This window comes from Cololabis saira, chromosome 10 (assembly GCF_033807715.1).
Source record: "Cololabis saira isolate AMF1-May2022 chromosome 10, fColSai1.1, whole genome shotgun sequence".
Taxonomy (NCBI): Eukaryota; Metazoa; Chordata; class Actinopteri; order Beloniformes; family Belonidae; genus Cololabis; species Cololabis saira.
This window is the reverse complement of record NC_084596.1, coordinates 13,159,040-13,178,328: the sequence shown is the minus strand read 5'-3', so window position 1 is coordinate 13,178,328 and position 19,289 is coordinate 13,159,040. Positions and strand designations below refer to the sequence as shown.

Genomic DNA, 19,289 nt, shown 5'->3' with positions numbered 1-19,289 from the left:
TGTATGAATGTTGGTGGTGGTCGGAGGGGCCGTTAGGCGCGATATGGCAGCCACGCTTCCGTCAGTCTGCCCCAGGGCAACTGTGGCTACAAATGTAGTTTACCACCACCGGAGAGAATGTGTATGAATGAATAATGATCTCTGTAAAGCGCTCTGGGTGCCTTGAAGGGCGCTATATAAATCCAAGTCATCATCATCATCATCATTATGCACTAATATATAAAATAAAATATTTTAATATATACAATATTTCAGTTGCAGCCATACATTGCATGAGAAAACATGTAAATATTATTATTATTGCACTAATATATAAAATAAAATATTTTATAAAATATAACAAAAACATGCATATTAGGTTAATTGATGATTCTAAATTGCCCGTAGGTGTGAGTGTGAGTGTGCATGGTTGTTTGTGTATATGTGGCCCTGCGATGGACTGGTGACCTGTCCAGGGTGTAACCCCTGCCTCTCACCTGAAAATAGCTGGGATAGGCTCCAGCAGACCCCGTGACCCTGCAAAGGATAAAGCGGGTATAGATAATGGATGGATGGATGGAAAATATTTTAATACATAAAATATTTTAGTTCCGGTAATATTATTATTATTATTATTATTATTGTTGTTGTTGTTGTTGTTGTTGTTGTTGTTGTTGTTATTATTACACTAATATATAAAATAATATATTTTAATACATCACATTTTTCAGTTGCAGCCATCCATAGTCAATGTCGAATTATTATTATTAATATCATTATTGATTTTTTTGTCGAAATTCTAGTATTATTATTATTATTATTATTATTATTATTGTTGTTGTTGTTGTTGTTATTATTATTAGTATCAATAATAATACTACTGCACTAATATATAAAATACAATATTTTAAAACATAAAATATTTCAGTTGCAGCCATCCATTGCAAAAAAAGTCAATGTCGAATTATTATTATTAATATCATTATTTATATTATTTTCGAACTTCCATTATTATTATTATTATTATTATTATTATTATTATTATTATTATTATTATTATTATTATATTATTACACTTATATATAAAATAACATATTCTAATATATACATTATTTCAATTGCAGCCATCCATTGCATAAGAAAACATGTTAAAAAAAAAGTCCATGTCGAATGATTATCATTAATATCATTATGTATTTTATTTTCTCACTTCCGGTTGATAAAACAACACCAGCACGGCTGCCGGAAACGGAATCCGCAACAAAAAGAAGCTGAAGCGTCAAAACATAAACAGAGCTAGACAGCCGTGTGTGAGCAGCTCTGCCGTCTCTAAACTCCGTTATTTCCCTGAAAGTCTTTATGCTCTCCGTCCCCATGCCGTGCGTTTCCCGCCGCAGGACTCGGACCGGAGCCACTTAGCTCCCGGGAGGTGCAGCAAAAACAAGTCTGCAGGAAAGATTAGGACTTTAAACTGAGAAGCCTCGCCGGGCCTTCGAGGAGAGGTAACGCTAGCCCTGCAGCTCCACGACCTGCTCATAAAACATGACGAAACTGCTTCCAGTTTCACTGGTAGTTTAGTTTAGTGAGCTAGGTAGCTGCAGCTCTATGTGTGATCGTAGTTTTAAAGCAAAGGGAAACACTAGACAACAGAGAAAGCAGGATAGTGCTCGGGCCTCGGACTTGTTTATGATATTGCATGCTGGGGGTTTAAGCTTAATTGGAGGTGGGTAAACTCGAGCAGAGCAAAGCAGAGCCTCTTGTTGATTATTACAGCTGATCGACCTGGGGCCGTGATGTCGGCCAGTGTTCTGACAATTTCTGCTCCTTTGCCAAAAAATGCTCCCTAATGGTTTTCTACCGCGGTTGAATTGGTTTGATATTGGATATTGGATATTATGAATTCAACACCCATAAAACTTGTGATACATACCACTGATTTTGGTCATATTGCTTGTGATGTGTTCATGGTCATCTAGACTATATATCACAAAACAGTAATTATTAAAAAATCATATATATGGGCTGATTTAAAAATCATATGGGCTGATTTAATGTGGTTTAATGAATTCAACACCCATAAAACTTGTGATACATACCACTGATTTTGGTCAAACCACTTGTGATGTGTTTATGGTCATCTAGACTGTATATCACAAAAACAGTAACTATTAAAAAATCTTATTAAAAAATCATATATATGGGCTGATTTAATGTGGTTTAATGAATTCCACACCCATAAAACAGCTGATCGACCTGGTGCCGTGATGTCGGCCGGTGTTCTGACAATTTCTGCTGCTTTGCCAAAAAAAACGCGGTTGAATTGGTTTGATATTGGATATTATGAATTCAACACCCATAAAACTTGTGATACATACCACTGATTTTGGTCATATTGCTTGTGATGTGTTCATGGTCATCTAGACTATATATCACAAGATAGTAATTATTATAAAATCATATTATGGGCTGATTTAATGAGGTTTAATGATGATTTAATGAGGTTTAATGATGATTTAATGAGGTTTAATGAATTCAACACCAAATGAATTCAACACCCATAAAACAATTGGTGTTATGTATCATATATATATAAAGTTTTATGGGTGTTGAATTCATTAAACCTCATTAAATCAACCCATAGTATGATTTTATAATAATCATTCTCTTGTGATATATAGTCTAGATGACCATGAACACATCACAAGTGGTTTGAAAACAATCAGTGTTATGTATCACAAGTTGTATGGGTGTTGAATTCATTAAACCTCATTAAATTGGCCCATAATATGATTTTTTAATAATCACTGTTTTGTGATATATAGATGACCATGAACACATCACAAGCAACATGACCAAAATCAGTGGTATGTGTCACAAGTTTTATGGGTGTTGAATTTGAATGTTGAATATCCAATATCCAATATCAAACCAATTCAACCGCGTTTTTTTTGGCAAAGCAGCAGAAATTGGCAGAACACCGGCCGACATGACGGCACCAGGTTGATCAGCTGTAATAATCAACAAGAGCTCTGCTCTGCTCAAGTTTACCACCTCCAAATAAGCTGATTAGGCCTGTGTTGAAAAAATCGATTTTCTGATTCTAAATCGATTCTCATATTAATTCCTAAAAATCGATTTGTATGTCTAAAGATCGATTTTTTTTTTTTTATTATTAAAATTATTATCATTATTTTTTTTTTCATCATTACATTTTTGCCTGGTGAACTTTAATCCCAGTAGTTTTGAAAACTCCTGAAGTAAATTAACTTTTCTTTAGAGAAAATGCTGGACATTTCATCTTAAATTTCTAAATGTTATATTAGTTCAATGAAGTTCATATTATCTATATTTACTATAGCTTGTTTGGTTTCTCTGTTATTGGACACGGTTTGTCATGAAATACCTGAAAAATGTCGTGTGCTTCATGTCCAGCTGTGTGTCTGGTGACAGAATAAATCAGACAAGCTAAAATAACTTGTTTACTGCTTGAGCTGTTGCAATTTCTTTCTTTTTTTGCACTTTAAATGGATATTGAAATGCCTATTTGAGTTATTTATTTCTTAGTTATTTCAGAATATTTATTGTGAAATTATTATTTCAATAGTTATTTTACAGTCATATAATCCAGGAAACACTAACCCAAATCAATGTTGAATCGAATCGAATTGGATTGAATCAAATGGTGATAATCGATTCTGAATCTTAAGAATCGGAATCGAATCGATTCTTGACATTTGAATCGATCCCCAGCTCTACAGCTGATGGACCTGGTGCCGGGATGTCGGCCGGCGTTCTGCCAATTTCTGCTCCTTTGCCAAAAAATGCTCCCTAATGGTTTTCTACCTTTGTAGAGCTACAATTTTACTGTGTTTTACTCCCTACCCCACTTCCTTTTCCCCTCCAAGTGATCCTTGTATCTTGCCAGGTCGTCATTGTAAATAAGAATGTGTTATTTATGACCTGCCTGTTTAAATAAAGGCGAATGACAGAATGAATATCAGAATGAATATCAAATTAAGCGATAGAATTGTAGTTTTTTTTCTCCTTTTTTCCTCTTTATCTTTTTATGCAATGCAATTCATGTCATGGGTCGTGTATTTTGAAGGATCAAATACTCAACATCCCATATTATAAATTTTACATCGTGGAAGAAATGATTGGCGTGGCAATCAAACTTTGAAAATCCACTGTGCGCATGCGCAGAACCACAAAGTAGCATTTCTCGGCAGGTAGCAGAAATTGGCAGAACACCTGTTCAAGGGTATAAGCAGTACTCGAGTTGTAAAAAGAAAACAGGGGGGATGGTGGATTTTATCATATGGGGACAGATCATTTGTGCTGATTACAAATAATATAATATATTACAAATAATAGCACTGACCAAAACACCTGCAGAAATACTGCAGGAATGACATAGCAGCAGTTAAATGCAGCCTTCTGTAGGCTTTAAATATCCACTGGGCTTACATCAAATTCATCAAAACACAACAATAAAAAACAGTTTTCTGAACTTATCAATATGACTCTGTCCTTCACAGGATAAGTAAAATGGATCACTGCAAAAACTCAAAATAAGAATATTTGTCCTATTTCTAGTTAAAATGTCTCATTTTAGTACAAAAGTCTTATTACACTTAAAGGAGACCTATTATGGCATTTAATGTATATTTTAAACAGGCCTTGAATGTCTTAAAAACAATCTAAAGCTTGTTTTTTCTACATAAATCATAAATCCAGCCTGTGGGCCCTGTCACTAGTTTTACCGCTTCTAACCTCTTTTTCTGCGCCTCATTTTTAGGGAAGGGGGGGGTATGATAATGAGGCTCTGTGCTGATTGGCTCCCTGAATGACGTGTAGCAGGGGAGGAGAATAAACCTCGCTCCGCCAGAGCAGCCCGAGCCTGTAAATAAATACAATACTGAATTTTCACAAATGGCAACTTTATTGTTAAAAAAAAAACAAAATATGAGTTGTATATAAATAACATTTATGCACTATTTAAGCCAGATCTGCCCGGCGGAGTCTGAATGCTGGCCCCGGAGCCAAGCCAGGCGCCCGGGAGCAGCGCTGCTGGATCAGCGCTGCTGGATCAGCGCGCATCACCGCGGCTTTAACCGGGAAATATGACCGGTTCCCACCGGCCGGGACCGCAGGAACCGGCCTGGACTGGTAGCAGGGACTCCCGGGGACCGACCAGCGGAATTTCAGCCGGATCTGCCCGGCGGATTCTGCGCGACGGGCGCCGCAACTCCACGGCGGGCGCACAGATCCGCTCCGGAGCGCATCCGCGGCGCATCGCCCGTTACCGGGGATCAAACCGACAGATTTGCCTGAAAATCTCGTAGGGTGAAGCTGGTCCAGCCTGGGATAGACCCCCGAGGACCCAGCTCCCAAATCACCCGGGAACCTGGATGATTTAACCTGGATCCGCGGCGCTGCGGCGCCGCGTCCGACTGGCTGAAGGAAGGACCGCTCCAGCAGCGGAGAGAGCTGGTTGTGGGCGTGGTTTCAGCAGCGGAGGCTGAACCTATGGAAATGAGCGCCTATGGTGACGTCACCATAGGCGCAGATTCAGAATGGCTCAAAAAAAGGTCACGTGACACTGAGGGACTCTGTCAGGGGGGGGAGCAGACCCTGCAGAATTTCATGGTATTTTGTCTCCCCTGTGCTGGCAGGGTGAGGGGAGACCACTTTATATATGTTAAAACAAGAAAAAACGTGTTTTTCATAATAGGTCACCTTTTAAAACAAGACTCATCACTGGAAAAAACAACAATTTTCACCTGTTTCAAGTAGATTTTCACTTAAAATAAGTAGAAAAATCTGCCAGTGGAACAAGATTTTTTTTGCTTGTAATGAGAAGATAAATCTTGTCCCACTCTGGTAGATTTTTCTACTTATTTCAAGTGAAAATTTACTTGAAACAGGTGAAAATTGTCAAATAAGTTATTTTTCTTGTGATGACTCTAAATGTTGAAATAGCAGTAAAACCACATTCATTGATGAAATGACATAAGGGATGGAAAGGGGGGATGGCAGTTTTACACGGGGGATAATTTTGACCGTTTTTATTTCAGGGGGGATGCCATCCCCCCTCATCCCCCCTCAACTCCAGTACTGGGTTTAAGCTTATATATAACCTTTACTCACTTTATGTTGAAACTGTCACTGTCTCTTTTGTGTGACACTCAAAGGTTGTACCTGGAGACGCAGGACTGAGGAGCTGGCATGGCCGAGGCTGCTGGGAAATCCCCGGTGCTGAACGGTAAAGTTTTATCCTGGGGAAATAATAGAGTCTCAGAGTGATCAATCACTGTGCAATAATAATAATAATAATAACCAAAATCATATGCTGTAACAATACACCTTTCCATAACCTTGTCTACCTCATGCTGCTGCACCTTTCACTTTTTTTTTTTAAATTGTATATATGTTAATAAGAGCTGTCATTTGTCTATTTACTGTACAGTTGGCGAAATAACCAAAGTCAAATTCCCTGACTTGGCCAATAAACCTGATTCTGAAATAACCTAATATTTAAGATGACTTGCTCCTTGGATCTGATGGATCTGTTTTTGTTTTCAGGGGGCTCGGATGAAAAGGAGCCTGGAGAAGATCAACATAAAGACGGGGATGCCTCTGGAAGCAAAGAAGGGCCGACACAGTCTTCCTCTCAAGATGGTAAACCTTCGCTTGTAATCCAAGAAAGTTTAACATGCTACCATTTTTTTTTTTTTTTTTTAAATTGCGATAATATTCTTCCACCCTAACCTGGGTTAAAAGTTAATAATAGCTTTAATATTTGTGTATTTTCCATTTGACTGAGTTTGTTATTCCAGTGGTCCACCATTTCTTGGATTCCTGATGTGACAGCGGTGCCGTAATATCCTGCTCATCCCCATTTCTGTAGCTCCCAAAGAAACTTTAGATGCATCTGGAGACAAAACGACGGCCGACGCGGAAGGAGAGCCCGGGGCAAACAGAGAGGGAGAGGAGGACGAAGACACAGACAGCATGGAGGGCAGCGGACTATACTATTTGAATGAAGACGGTGAATGGGAGAGAGAGGCAGGACGGCAAGAGAAGGCCGGGGAGAAAGTTGGTGGGAAAAGGGCGGCCAGAAAGAGAAACAGACTGGGCGGCAGCAACCACTCCTCCAGCTCAGATGATGATGATGACGACAAGGAAGATGACGGCGATGGGCACAAGGAGGATGACGACGACGACGATGACGACGACGATGACGACGAGGCCATGGAGGCCTGGCTAAAGGCCGAGGTTCGCGACCTGCGCGGGCCCGTGTGGCAGGCCGTGCCTTCGCTGCGGTCCAGGGAGATCGGCAAGGAGTCTATCCAGTTTGTGAGGCGCGTTTGCGGAGCGCGCGGCCTCGTGCAGAGGCTGGAGCTCCAGGGCCGCTTGGAGAGACACACAGGCTGCGTCAACACGTTGCACTTCAACCCCTCTGGCACACGCCTGGCGTCGGGCAGCGACGATCTCCGGGTGGTGATCTGGAACTGGGCTATCCGCCGCGCCGAGCTGGAGTTCGACAGCGGACACAAGAGCAACGTGTTTCAGGTGAGGGACGTTGAGAACGCTGCAACTTAGGGCTGGGCGATATGGACCATAAGTCATATCTCGATATTTTCTAGCTGAATGGCGATACTCGATATATATCGATATTTTTTCTGTGCCATAATTGGGGTTTCCCCCAAAGCATTATAGCATAGCTTCTCTGTTAGCTTCATTTTTTTCTGAGGCAAACCCTTAAAAAAACAGTCAGTTTTAATACAACGTCGTGCCAAATGTCACACAGGTTCCTTTATTAACAGAGATCTGCACAATATCAAAATGTATAAAACAAATTAGATAAAAATAAACTGCCTGCTTCTTGAATAAAATAAAACAAATATCCCTTTCCTGCAACAATTAAATTAAAATACACTGTGCAATTAATACAATGTAGACAGTAAAAGGCAGACTTTTCCACTGAGGCTGACAGTTGTGCAAATCTCAAATAAAACATTCAAGTCAATTTGTCACAAAATAAACTATATCAAAATCATTAAAAAATTTTTTTTTTTTTTTTTAAATCGATATAAACGATATTGTCTCGTACCATATCGCGTTTGAAAATATATCGATATATATTAAAATCTCAATATATCGCCCAGCCCTAGCTGCAACTCATCACTCTTTTTATAAATCAGTTACTTCATGATTAGTTTTTCAAAATTTTCTAAGTCATACATTTATTTATTTATTTTTTTTAAGTTTTAGTTTTGTAAAGCATTTACTAAAGAAACGCATGTATACAATTACCAAATGTTTAAAGATAAAAGGAAATAAACAGAAAGTAAAGAAAACTCCATAATTTAACGATCTTGTGTGTAGGGCTGGGTATCGATTCAAATGTCAAGAATCGATTCGATTCCGATTCTTAAGATTCAGAATCGATTTATCAAGATTCGATTCGATCCGATTCGATATTGATTTGGCTTAGTGTTATTTAAAATGTTTTTTTGAGCTGTTGCCTGAATTATATGACTGTAAAATAACTAGTGAAATAATTATTTCACAATAATTATTGTGAAATAACTAAGAAATAAATAACTCAAACAGGTCTTTCAATATCCATTTAAAGTGCAAAAAAGAAAGAAATTACAACAGTTCATGCAGTTAAAAAATCATTTTAGCTTATCTAATTTATTCTGTCACCACGCACACATATTGCCATGAAGCACCTGGCCTTTTTCAGAAGTGTCATGACAAACTGTGTGTCCGAATACTGGGATTAAAGTTCACCTGGCGAAAATGATGGGGGAAAAAAAAAAGATCTTTAGACATAAGAATCGATTTAGAATCGGAAAATCGATTTTTTTCAACACAGGCCTACTTGTGTGATTGTTTTATATTGATCACATCTTCATGTTAAAACTTGGACAGTTGCTGTAGAATGAGCAGAGATGGATGTTAATGAGCAACTTATCAAAGTGAATTATGGTCATAAACTTCTTCCTGCCCTTCGTCCACATAGGCAAAGTTCTTGCCCCACAGCGGGGACTCCACCTTGGCCATGTGTGCTCGGGACGGTCAGATCAGAGTGGCCGAGCTCTCCGCCACGCAGCGCTGTAAGAACACAAAGCGGGTAGCGCAGCATAAGGGAGCAGCACACAAGGTGAGAGTTGGGGGAACAGATTTCCCCCACAAACTGGAACACTGTTTATGATGATGATGATATACTACAGTACAGTTTCTTATCAGAGTTTGTTCCTTTGTATTTCAGCTGGCCTTGGAGCCAGATTCACCTTGTTCATTTCTGTCAGCTGGAGAAGATGCCGTGGTGTTTGGTATTGACTTGCGTTTAGACCGTCCTGCCAAGTAAGTGACTGCATGTCAGCAGTACAGCTTGAATTGTGGCACATAAATTGATCCCGATTTGAAAACTGACATATGCAACACCTGAGCAAAAGAAACAATCAAACTCTATCTAAATCAGGGGTGTCAAACTCAGTTTGCTTGGCGGGCCGGATTTGACCAATTTTTTTTCTCGCGGGCCGCACGCTCAAAATAACAAAAACGGTGCGAACATTTTTTTTTCTAATTCTTTTTTTTTTTTGCTATTGTTATCTAATCCAATATCAGTTTAGTTAATTTTAAAGGAAATATGCACTTTGTTTACACTCTAATTATGTAAAATATATTTCTTCAGGATCTTTTCTTGAAATTTCTCTTTTTCTTTTCAAATTATGTAAGATACTTTTAATATCATTTTACAAAGATAAACAGAAACAAGTGTTTTTTTTTATATTTCGCTTTTTAATAGGAAATTTAATTAAAAGCTAATTTTTCTTATTACATCCAAGAGTGTTTCTTTTTGATTTAGAGATTTTTCTAGTACAATTAAGTGTATTTATTTTAAAATATTGGCGCGGATATTTACGCCAGTGTGCCAAAAAAGTCAGCACTTCTCTTTTAACTGTTTTACTTTGTCACTATCCTCGTATTCAAAACTGAAATTATCTGAATAAATATCTTCTATCATCTTTTTTAGCAGTGATATTTTTCCTGCGAAAATATATAATAGTAGTCAGTTAATAAAAATAAACGACCGTCTACAAAGAAATAAAATCGGCAAATGCATTCTAGAAAACTAACAAAATGTCGAAAACTGCTCTCTTTGTGGAATAACGATGGATTTGTAGAAGAAATATATTATTGGATATGCTGCGATTCATGGCAATTATTTATGCCTTCCTTTTTAGTAAATTAACATTTCGTTTTTTTGCGTTGGAAACTTCTCGCGGGCCGCATGAAAATCTCTCTAGGGCCGCACATGCGGCCCACGGGCCGCACATTTGACACCCCTGATCTAAATATTTCTGAGGCTCATCGTGTTGGGCTTTTGTGTGCAGTGCCAGAGGTGTTGGTATTGCATCATGTAGGTCCTCATTTGGAATATTATGAAGTTCCTCTTTAGCAATGTTCCTTTATACCAGTGAGGTTTCCCTTTCGTTGCCATGCATTGTCATCATTTTAGACTGTGTTCTCTATCTTATACTTGTTTTTATGTGTTTCCGTACGTGTGTCCGGCAGCAAACTTGCAGTTATTAAGGAGGGGGATAAAAAAGTGGGGCTGTACACTATTTTTGTGAATCCTGCAAAAACACACCACTTTGCTGTTGGCGGGAGAGATCAATACGTAAGGTACGACCCCAATTGTGGCTTGACTTCTGTTTAACCCCTGAAACACGTAGATGGATTGCCATGAACATAATACATATGATGATGATGATGAGCAGTTCGATGTTTGCATGACTTTTTCTTTTGATTTCTAACTTTCTTCAGGATCTATGACCAGAGGAAGATTAATGAAAACGACAACAATGGCGTACTGAAAAAGTTTTGTCCTTCACATCTGGTATCCAGCGAGTCTAAAACCAACATAACCTGCCTTGTGTACAGTCACGATGGCACAGGTGAAGTAACTAACCATGAAAACTGTTTATTTATCTTTGTTAAGAATATGACATCTCTGTAGGGTTTAGGGCTGGCCCAAATACTAGGGGTGTTGACTAGTAACGCGCATCCGACCGCGACCGCGCGGACCAAAATCTTACTCCGCTCAGAAGAAACTAGTACCGTTTTGCGGTCCCGATCACGGGACTCTTTTAGGGTTTTGAGCTCTGAACTTTTAAGTCTGGTGTAGAGTGAAGCCTTACCTTATTAAATTAAACCTTTTTCGGGTCGTGAGTAGGATAAACACAGGGACAACTTCTTCTGAGCTCCAGTGTACTTTAATGTCCCTCAACAGTGTAGGATTTTAGAACATCAGCACAGCATCTAGTGCTGTATCACTCCGCCCAATCTAAAACATACTAAGCGCTACAGATAAACTGGCTAGTATAATTATAGTCCCTGATTTACAGAATATAAAGAATATATTTATAAAATAATGAACCCTGAATTACCAAAATAACCTTCTTAACAAAAATAAATCTCCTCTTACACTTATAAGGTGAGCATGAATCAATCTGTTTTATGATGTAAAATTGTATGTATTTATTTACTTTTATTTATTTATTTAATTTTAGTTGTTAAATTTCTGGAAAAGAAAAAAGTCAAATCATACATGAGAGAAACTATTCAGTTTGTGGCAAAATATGTTTACTTGTATGAAACTGAAGATGCATAATGCAAACCTGACATTTACTTTTAGTTCAGTTTGTGGAAAATGGTTGGCCTGGCTTTCTCTTTAAAACTTAAATAGTTATAAAGCATTACAAACTGTAACAATAGGACAAATGCACAGCATTGTTTTGTATTTTGTGTCTTTCAAATAAAAGACAATTTTTCTAGTCATATGTTCCTCATGCAAGGTTGTTAAAAAAAATACTGCTATAATATCGTATCGTTATCGTGACCTCAATATCGTGTATCGTATCGTGAGATTAGTGTATCGTTACACCCCTACCAAATACCAATATATGGGCTCTGGAGCTTCAGTTGTAGATTAATATTCTGAGCCTCGTGCCGAACCAGCACAGCCCTCGCACAGGTGAGTGAGTGAGTGTGGTTCACACTGAACAGGTGTGAGGTCCACGTGCACCGGAGTGAGCAAGAGGGAGCACACGCACAGCACTCCTTACATCTGAGACCAAGAGCAACATGCAAGTAAGCGAGGTGTTAATGTGTGTGACACCAACTGATTTGTGCGTAACAGAAGCACGATGCATCGAGCATAAATCGAAATTTTAAATTATAGTTAACCAACTTGTCATTGCTCAGTTTAAAGTGCACAACACAGCTGAGGTTTCTGGGTTGGCATGCTGGAAACTATCATGTTTAGCTAAAATTAAAACATGTTCACGGCCACCGGCAACAATCAGGCTTAAAAAAAAACAAAAAAAAAACAGTTATCCAATTTGAAATCCACACGTTATGAACGAATATCCAGGTATCCGAGTATTTGGGTCCACTAGTAAAGTTCCTTTTTGCAAACTCTTTAAATATTTTCGCTTTAATGCTACTGAAGGAAAAGTTAACACCAGCGTAACCTTTTTCTGCCCATCCAGAGCTCCTGGCCACTTACAACGATGAAGACATCTACCTGTTTGACTCCAACCACAGCGACGGGGCCGACTATCGCCGGAGATATAAGGGACACCGCAATAATGCCACAGGTCCTGAATTCAGTCCCACGTTACAGCAGCAAGTGTTCATTTAAGAGACTGCTTGTTTCTTTCAGAAAGAAAAAAAAAACAATTTTACAAACATTTAACTGACTAACTGTCCTCGCTTTGAACTTGAGTTTATGGCGAGCTCTCACACTCACTCCTTCCCCTTCCTCACCTTGGTTTCACAGTAAAGGGGGTGAACTTTTACGGGCCGAGCAGTGAGTTTGTGGTCAGCGGCAGCGACTGTGGACACATCTACCTGTGGGACAAGTACTCCGCTCGCATCGTCCAGTTCATGGAGGGAGACAGAGGAGGAGTGGTGAGTCAGATTGGTTAAATGCAAAGTATATTTTACTTTAAATGAGGTAACAGTTTGAATAATTTTTTTTCCCCTTTCAGTCTTATGTACATTATTGAAATTTACATTAATAATTAAATGTTGTGTATTGTATTTATGTTGATAAACTTTGGTGTGCTGTTCATTTTCATAAAGATGCCTTCTTTTATTGCCCATGACCACCTCAGGTGAACTGTCTGGAGCCACACCCTCACCTGCCAGGCATGGCCACTAGTGGGCTGGACCACGATATCAAACTGTGGGCCCCCACCGCCGAAACCCCCACAGGACTCAAGGGCCTGAAAGAGGTATTTCTCCTTTTTTTTTTTTAAATAAATAAATTTAAAGGGGCCCTATTATGAAAAACACGTTTTCTCTTGCTTTAACATATATAAAGTGGTCTCCCCTCAGCCTGCCAAGTCAGAGAAGGAGGAAAGCAACCAAATTCTGCCATTTTCCGCCATTTTTTCGTAGCGGTGTATTGCGTCATTCAGGCAGCCAATCAGCACAGTGCCTCATTATCATAGCCCCGCCCACTCAGAATCCTGCATAGATAATGAGGTTAGAGAATGGGAAGATAAAGACATGGTTTAGAGGCTGAATTTCTAATTTATTTAGCAAAAATAATCAAAAGCTTGTTTTTAAGACATTCAAGGCCTGTTTAAAATAGGTATTAGATGCCATAATAGGTCGCCTTTAATCTTACAGACAACATACCGGTAATCCATATGATATTGCAGCATGAGCGTAGGTGTTTTTGTTCTGACTTCTTTGTCTGAACTGAAGTTTAAATATTGTATTGGATATCTGAAACAACTATGCAAGCTTCTTTTAATCATATATTATTCCTCTTCACCCCCACGCGTCGCATCAACCCCACCGTTTGTTTGCATATCAGTGAGCTGCAGATACATCCTCCAGTTTTCCTGATTCTTCTTAAACAACGCAGTACAGCTGCCGTTAGTTCAACAGTCGTGACTAAATTTCAGTGTCATTAGAGCAGCCTGACTTTTCCTCTTTCACTTCTGCATGACCTACAGCAGCCTTGCTGTCAACGGCGTGTGCAAACAAACATTTTATGGTCATTTTATACACATGCGCACTTAGACAAAGTCGACGACTACTGGTTACCATTAGCATATAAAGGTGTTGTTTTAGTTGCCATTTTTGACTCATATTGGGGCAGTCGGGGCTTCAGCCACGCTCAGACCTGCTTCAATTTCAATTCAATTTTATCTATATAGCGTCTATTACAACAGAAGTTGTCTCTAGGCGCTTTCCAGAGACCCAGAACATGAACATGACCCCCGAGCTGCTCATGTTTTTGACTGCAAAGACTTGCCTGCAAGGGCAACGGTCAGTCTCCGCATGGTAAAGTGAAGTGTTTTCAGATTTACGTGACTCGGGAGAGCTGTCGACCAGCACTACTGCTGAACGCCTCTGAAAAACCAGGAGAGCAGGAGAGGCCAGCAGTAATTCACAGATAAAGGAGGACCGACTGCCATGAGTGAATCCTCCAAAAGATAAACTTGGCCCCAATTTCTCTTGTTGATAAAAGACAATTTTTATCATCATCTTAGCACTAAAACTGAACTGGAGGTGATTTGGGGCTTTAAAGATCACACTGTTGTTCGGAATTTTTTTATTTTTTTTTTCAATTTTTTTCCACTTTTATACCTGGAACAAACCATTTGTTGTTTTTCTCAAGGTGATGAAGAAAAACAAGCGAGAGCGGGATGAGGACAGCGTTCGCCATGGTGACCAGTACGACACCCAGCTGCTCTGGTTCCTGATGAGACACATGAGGAACAGAAGATCCCCAAGAGTGAGTACTTAGATGATTTGAGTTTGAAAGGTCAAAGGAGCCGTTTCTTAAAATGTTTTTTTCTATTCTTTTTTCATTGGTCAGAAGGGCATTTAGATTTAAGCTCCAACAATAAATTGACCATATTATACTAATTTGCACCAGTGTTCTGGGTGGAAATCTTTGGCACCTCTGGAGTAGCTCTGCACCCAGGAGAACTAAAATAAGAAGGAAGAAGGAAAGAAGGAACCGCAGGTCCTTCATCCCCACAGCCATCAGACTCTATAATAAGCAACTGTAGCCACCCGAGTGCAATAACCTGTCTCTTTGAAAGTGCAATAACCTTTGCCCGCTAAATACCTCACCTATTTTTGCACATGTAAATATTATCCGTTTTTTTGTGTTTACTATTTTTTTTTCTCTTGTACATTGCTCATTTTTCTACATTTTATATTGCTCTTTTTATTATTATTTAGCTATTTATTGGTTATTTCTATTTTAATTGTTTTTGTATAAACCGTTGAGCGTGTGTGTGTTTGGCTGCTGCACGATTGAATTTCTCCTCTGGGAGATCAATAAAGTCTTCTATTCTATTCTATAAAAGTACTGACTGACAGTTATAAGGAGACACGTCCAGAAAACGAGAGGATTGTGCTACAGGTGGGGCTTATTAAGTGTTAGCTCAAATAAATGTCTTAAAGTATCTTCCGATTGTTGCAATTCCTCTAGCAGCCCACTCTACCTGAAGACCATGTGCTTATGAGGAAATGTCATATTAAGGAAGTTGTTTATCTTCCGTAAGAGCTAACAATCTCACTCAGTTCTCTTTACAGAGACTTTGCAAATCCAGTTTCTTTTGGATTGCATTTAGATATTCTCTTGTAACATACACGCACCCCTTTTATGATTATGTGTACAATTATAATTCATTTAGGGCTGGGCGATTTTGGACAAAAATAAAAACCTGATTTTTTTTTTTTCTCTCTGAAAACCCGATTTTCGATTTTTTTTGGTAAAACTACAAAAGACAATGGAATAAATTTTTTCAAATATTTTATCTTCATTTTTAAAGAAAAATAGCAAACAAATTTCCCTATTGGGAATGAAGTGCAATTGAAAGATACTGTAAATCCTCCTTGAGTTTAGTAAAGTGACAACATTTACAATTTTCTTGACCAAACAAAGATGACTAGACGAGCTCTGTCTGTAATGCAGCCAGCTGCAAAAAAGGAAAATCGATTTTCCGATTTTCCTTTTTTTAACATCGTCTTGATTAATAAATCCTATTTAGATTTAAAATCGATTAATCACACAGCCCTAAATTAATTGTTATACTTTTGTAGATGTGTCAGGAAATACAGAAACACAACTGTTAGCTGTGATGCAGTCAAACTGTTTGCATATGGACATGTGAAGGTGTAATACTTAAAAATAAATTAATGAGAGTAAGATCTAAAAATACATCTCAAAAACGTCCCACAATGATGTCGTTCTTACATTTTGCTCCATTTCCTTCCAGTCTCGCCGCGAGGCGGCAGATGCAGACACAGATGAGTCCTGGAGCTCTCCAGATTCCTCAGATGAAGAGGAAGGAGGTCCGGACCACGTCCAATGCATGTCATCTTGAGCCACACATACATACTTACACGCATTCATAGACATCTATACACTCTTTATTGCCCTTGAATTGATGCACATAGGCAAGCACTATTGACACACTGGCAACACTCAAATACTGACGATCCACATACTATTTTTGTACACACACAGACACATACAGATCAGCACACACATTTACTTAAACATACTGTGTTGACAGTGACAGAGATGCTTAACACCTGGTTTTCCCAGCAGTTATGAGTGCGCAAATGGCAACTGCAGACCGTGACACTTCCAGTATCCTGACTTATTTTTTTTGTGAGAATAGTATACAGAGATTTAGTGAGAGTTTACATCCCTGTAACACACTTGGAGGTGCCTGGTTGTCCATACGTTGTTGCTATGCTCTGCATAGACCCAGGAAGATGCACTGTGTGTATGGCAGCCTGTAGAAAGCTTTACTTCACCAGCACAGAATCCAGCCCTCTCGCTCTCAAGCTCTCTGCAGATGAAGCGGTGGTTCGGCAGGCAGAACCGGGGCGTAGGCTCATACCCCCGAACCTTCCCGTAAATGTGAGTCCCTTTAAGATTTGGTCAGTGTCCCTCACCGCTTTGGCTCGGTGTCACTCTACCGTTTTTTTTCTAATTTCCTTCGCACATTTGATCGATCCAAGAGGACTTCTGAACGGATTACACTTGCTCCACATGCTCCCAACCCTCCCCATCACTGCTGAGTGCACTTTGATTCAGGGATGCTTAAGTTTGAGACACAGACAAAAATGTGTACCCTTTGTGATGTTTGGGGAGGAGAGCTGAGGTTTTGTAGAAAAATGGACAGTGTTTTCTCTCTTTTTTTGAGTTGGGGAGGAAATATTTTGTACTTGAGCATTTCTTGACTGTTGGGAGGTAGTTTCCTATCCTTCTTTTCTCATTCTCACCATCTTTCTATTCAGAAACCTTTTTTTTTTTCTCTTTTCTTCCACAAGAAATACTCAATGAACCTGAAGATTGAGGTAGATGCTGTATCTGGATCAATCCCAGCTGAAACGCTGAGTCCAACAAGACTGGGGTCATGTCAGGTTGCACTTGTTGATGTGCTTCCTTTTTTAAGGAAGTACATTTTTGAATATTCACTTGTTTTCTTGTTGCGAGTCTGGAGACGAGGAGAAATGACTCTCGTGGTTTCCCCGGCAGCACCTGCAGAACGATTCGACACCAAGTCATGTCTAATCCCTACAAACCCAAGCCATTTCACAGCAACCGGCTGTAAACTTAAGGAAGTTTAACTGCCCTCTTTTTCTTGCACATTTTTGTGCTGACCCGCCTGCTGGCGGCGTGCCCATCCAACTCTTGACAACAAAGCAAACAGATCTTTAATGAATAACATTGTTCAAACACTTGAGCCAGGTCAGGTGTTGGCAGCGGCGCAGCTGCTGCGGCGCAGCTGCCGCGGCGCAGCTGCCGCAGCAGCGCTGCGTGCGCTTTAACGTTGGCCCGGAGACGAGGATGAGGGAGTGGCGGGGTCAGTATGCTTGCCAGTGATTTGTTGTGTGAGAGCGATAAAGTCCAGCTTTTCTCATTTTCTATGAGAACTGTAGTTAGTTGAATTTGTATGTACATATATAAATATCTATTAAAACAGTAAAAAAAAAAAATGAAAAAAAATTAGCAAATGCTGTTCAACTTCAAAAAAAGACTTATTACATTTGATTGGTATTGATGCAGAGGTTTATATTCTATACTGTAAGAGGACAAAGTACTTTTAAAATCCAATGAAGAAAAAATTGACATGTCAATTTCTTTCTTTTTTTTCTCTCCTTTTCTTGCCATCCCTCTGTGATGATTAGAAACTGCTGTTAATTTCAAGTACTGAAGTTTTGATTCTTTTTCTTTTTCACAAAAGAAAAATGTTTCATTTGAAGACCTCGATCCATAATTTGGGGCAGTTCTGTCAAGATTTTCCCAATGGCTATTTTTGGCTATTTGCATCTTGTATACATAATAAGGCTTTTGAGGAAGTTTTTTTCCCCAGCACCACCTAATACTGCATTCTATCAGTTCAGTTGGAAATATGTATGATTTGTGCAATAAACAAAAAGACAGTGCTCTTGATGTTGTCATTTCATGGTCTCAGTCTGTTGAATTTGTTGTGACTTATTTTATGACTTGATTGATTTGATTCCTTGGCGCTAAATGGCCACAGTGTTGAAAATATTTTTAATTCAAAGGCAGAATTGGATGCTGACATTACAGTGATAGATTTTAATCACCACACAAATATTAGAAGTGGGTCTTTTTTAACAAAATAAGTGAAATCAGTCTGTTGATGCTGAAGTTGAAAAGCTGATCAGATCAAAAGTCAAGTCAAGTCAAATTTATTTATAAAGCACATTTCACATTATGAGCATGGACTCAATGTGCTCAAAAGACCTGTCACTCATAACATCAGAATTACCTGCTTTTATCCTGGGCTATTATATGGATTTAAAAAAATGAAATGAGTTCTTGAGAGCATGTATTTGGGTGTCAGAAGAGATAAACAACAAAAAAACTTGGATGTGACATAGGGCTGGGCAATATGGACCAAAAGTCATATCTCGATATTTTCTAGCTAAATGGCGATACTCGATATATATCTCGATAATTTTTCTGTGCCATAATTGGGGTTTCCCCCAAAGCATTATAGCATAGCATCTCTGTTAGATTCATTTTTTTCTGAGGCAAACCCTTAAAAAAACAGTCAGTTTTAATACAAAGCCTCGTGCCAAATGTCACACAGGTACATTTATTAACAGAGGTCTGCACAATATCAAAATGTATAAAACAAATGAAATAAAAATAAACTGCCTGCATATTTAGAATAAAAATGCTTCTTGAATAAAATAAAACAAATATC

At 38.9% G+C, this 19,289-nt stretch overlaps 1 protein-coding gene across 1 annotated transcript; it reads left to right on the top strand.

Annotated features, from left to right (window-relative positions):
* The first annotated feature begins 1,249 nt into the window (after window positions 1-1,249).
* Window positions 1,250-18,516, top strand: dcaf8 (DDB1 and CUL4 associated factor 8). Its single transcript, XM_061731739.1, has 13 exons — window positions 1,250-1,481; window positions 6,174-6,244; window positions 6,565-6,660; window positions 6,890-7,554; window positions 9,014-9,154; window positions 9,263-9,357; window positions 10,573-10,683; window positions 10,825-10,955; window positions 12,552-12,659; window positions 12,842-12,972; window positions 13,179-13,298; window positions 14,699-14,815; window positions 16,314-18,516. The coding sequence occupies exons 2-13, from the start codon at window positions 6,208-6,210 to the stop codon at window positions 16,419-16,421; spliced, it is 1,860 nt and encodes a 619-aa protein (XP_061587723.1). The 5' UTR covers window positions 1,250-1,481; window positions 6,174-6,207; the 3' UTR covers window positions 16,422-18,516.
* The last annotated feature ends 773 nt before the right edge of the window (window positions 18,517-19,289 follow it).

Coding starts and splice junctions, on each gene's coding strand:
- dcaf8 (XM_061731739.1), top strand. CDS start 6,208: ATGGCCGAGGCTGCTGGGAAATCCCCGGTGCTGAACG. Junction 6,661..6,889: donor ACAGTCTTCCTCTCAAGATG/GTAAACCTTCGC, acceptor CCATTTCTGTAG/CTCCCAAAGAAACTTTAGAT. Junction 9,358..10,572: donor CGTTTAGACCGTCCTGCCAA/GTAAGTGACTGC, acceptor TGTGTCCGGCAG/CAAACTTGCAGTTATTAAGG.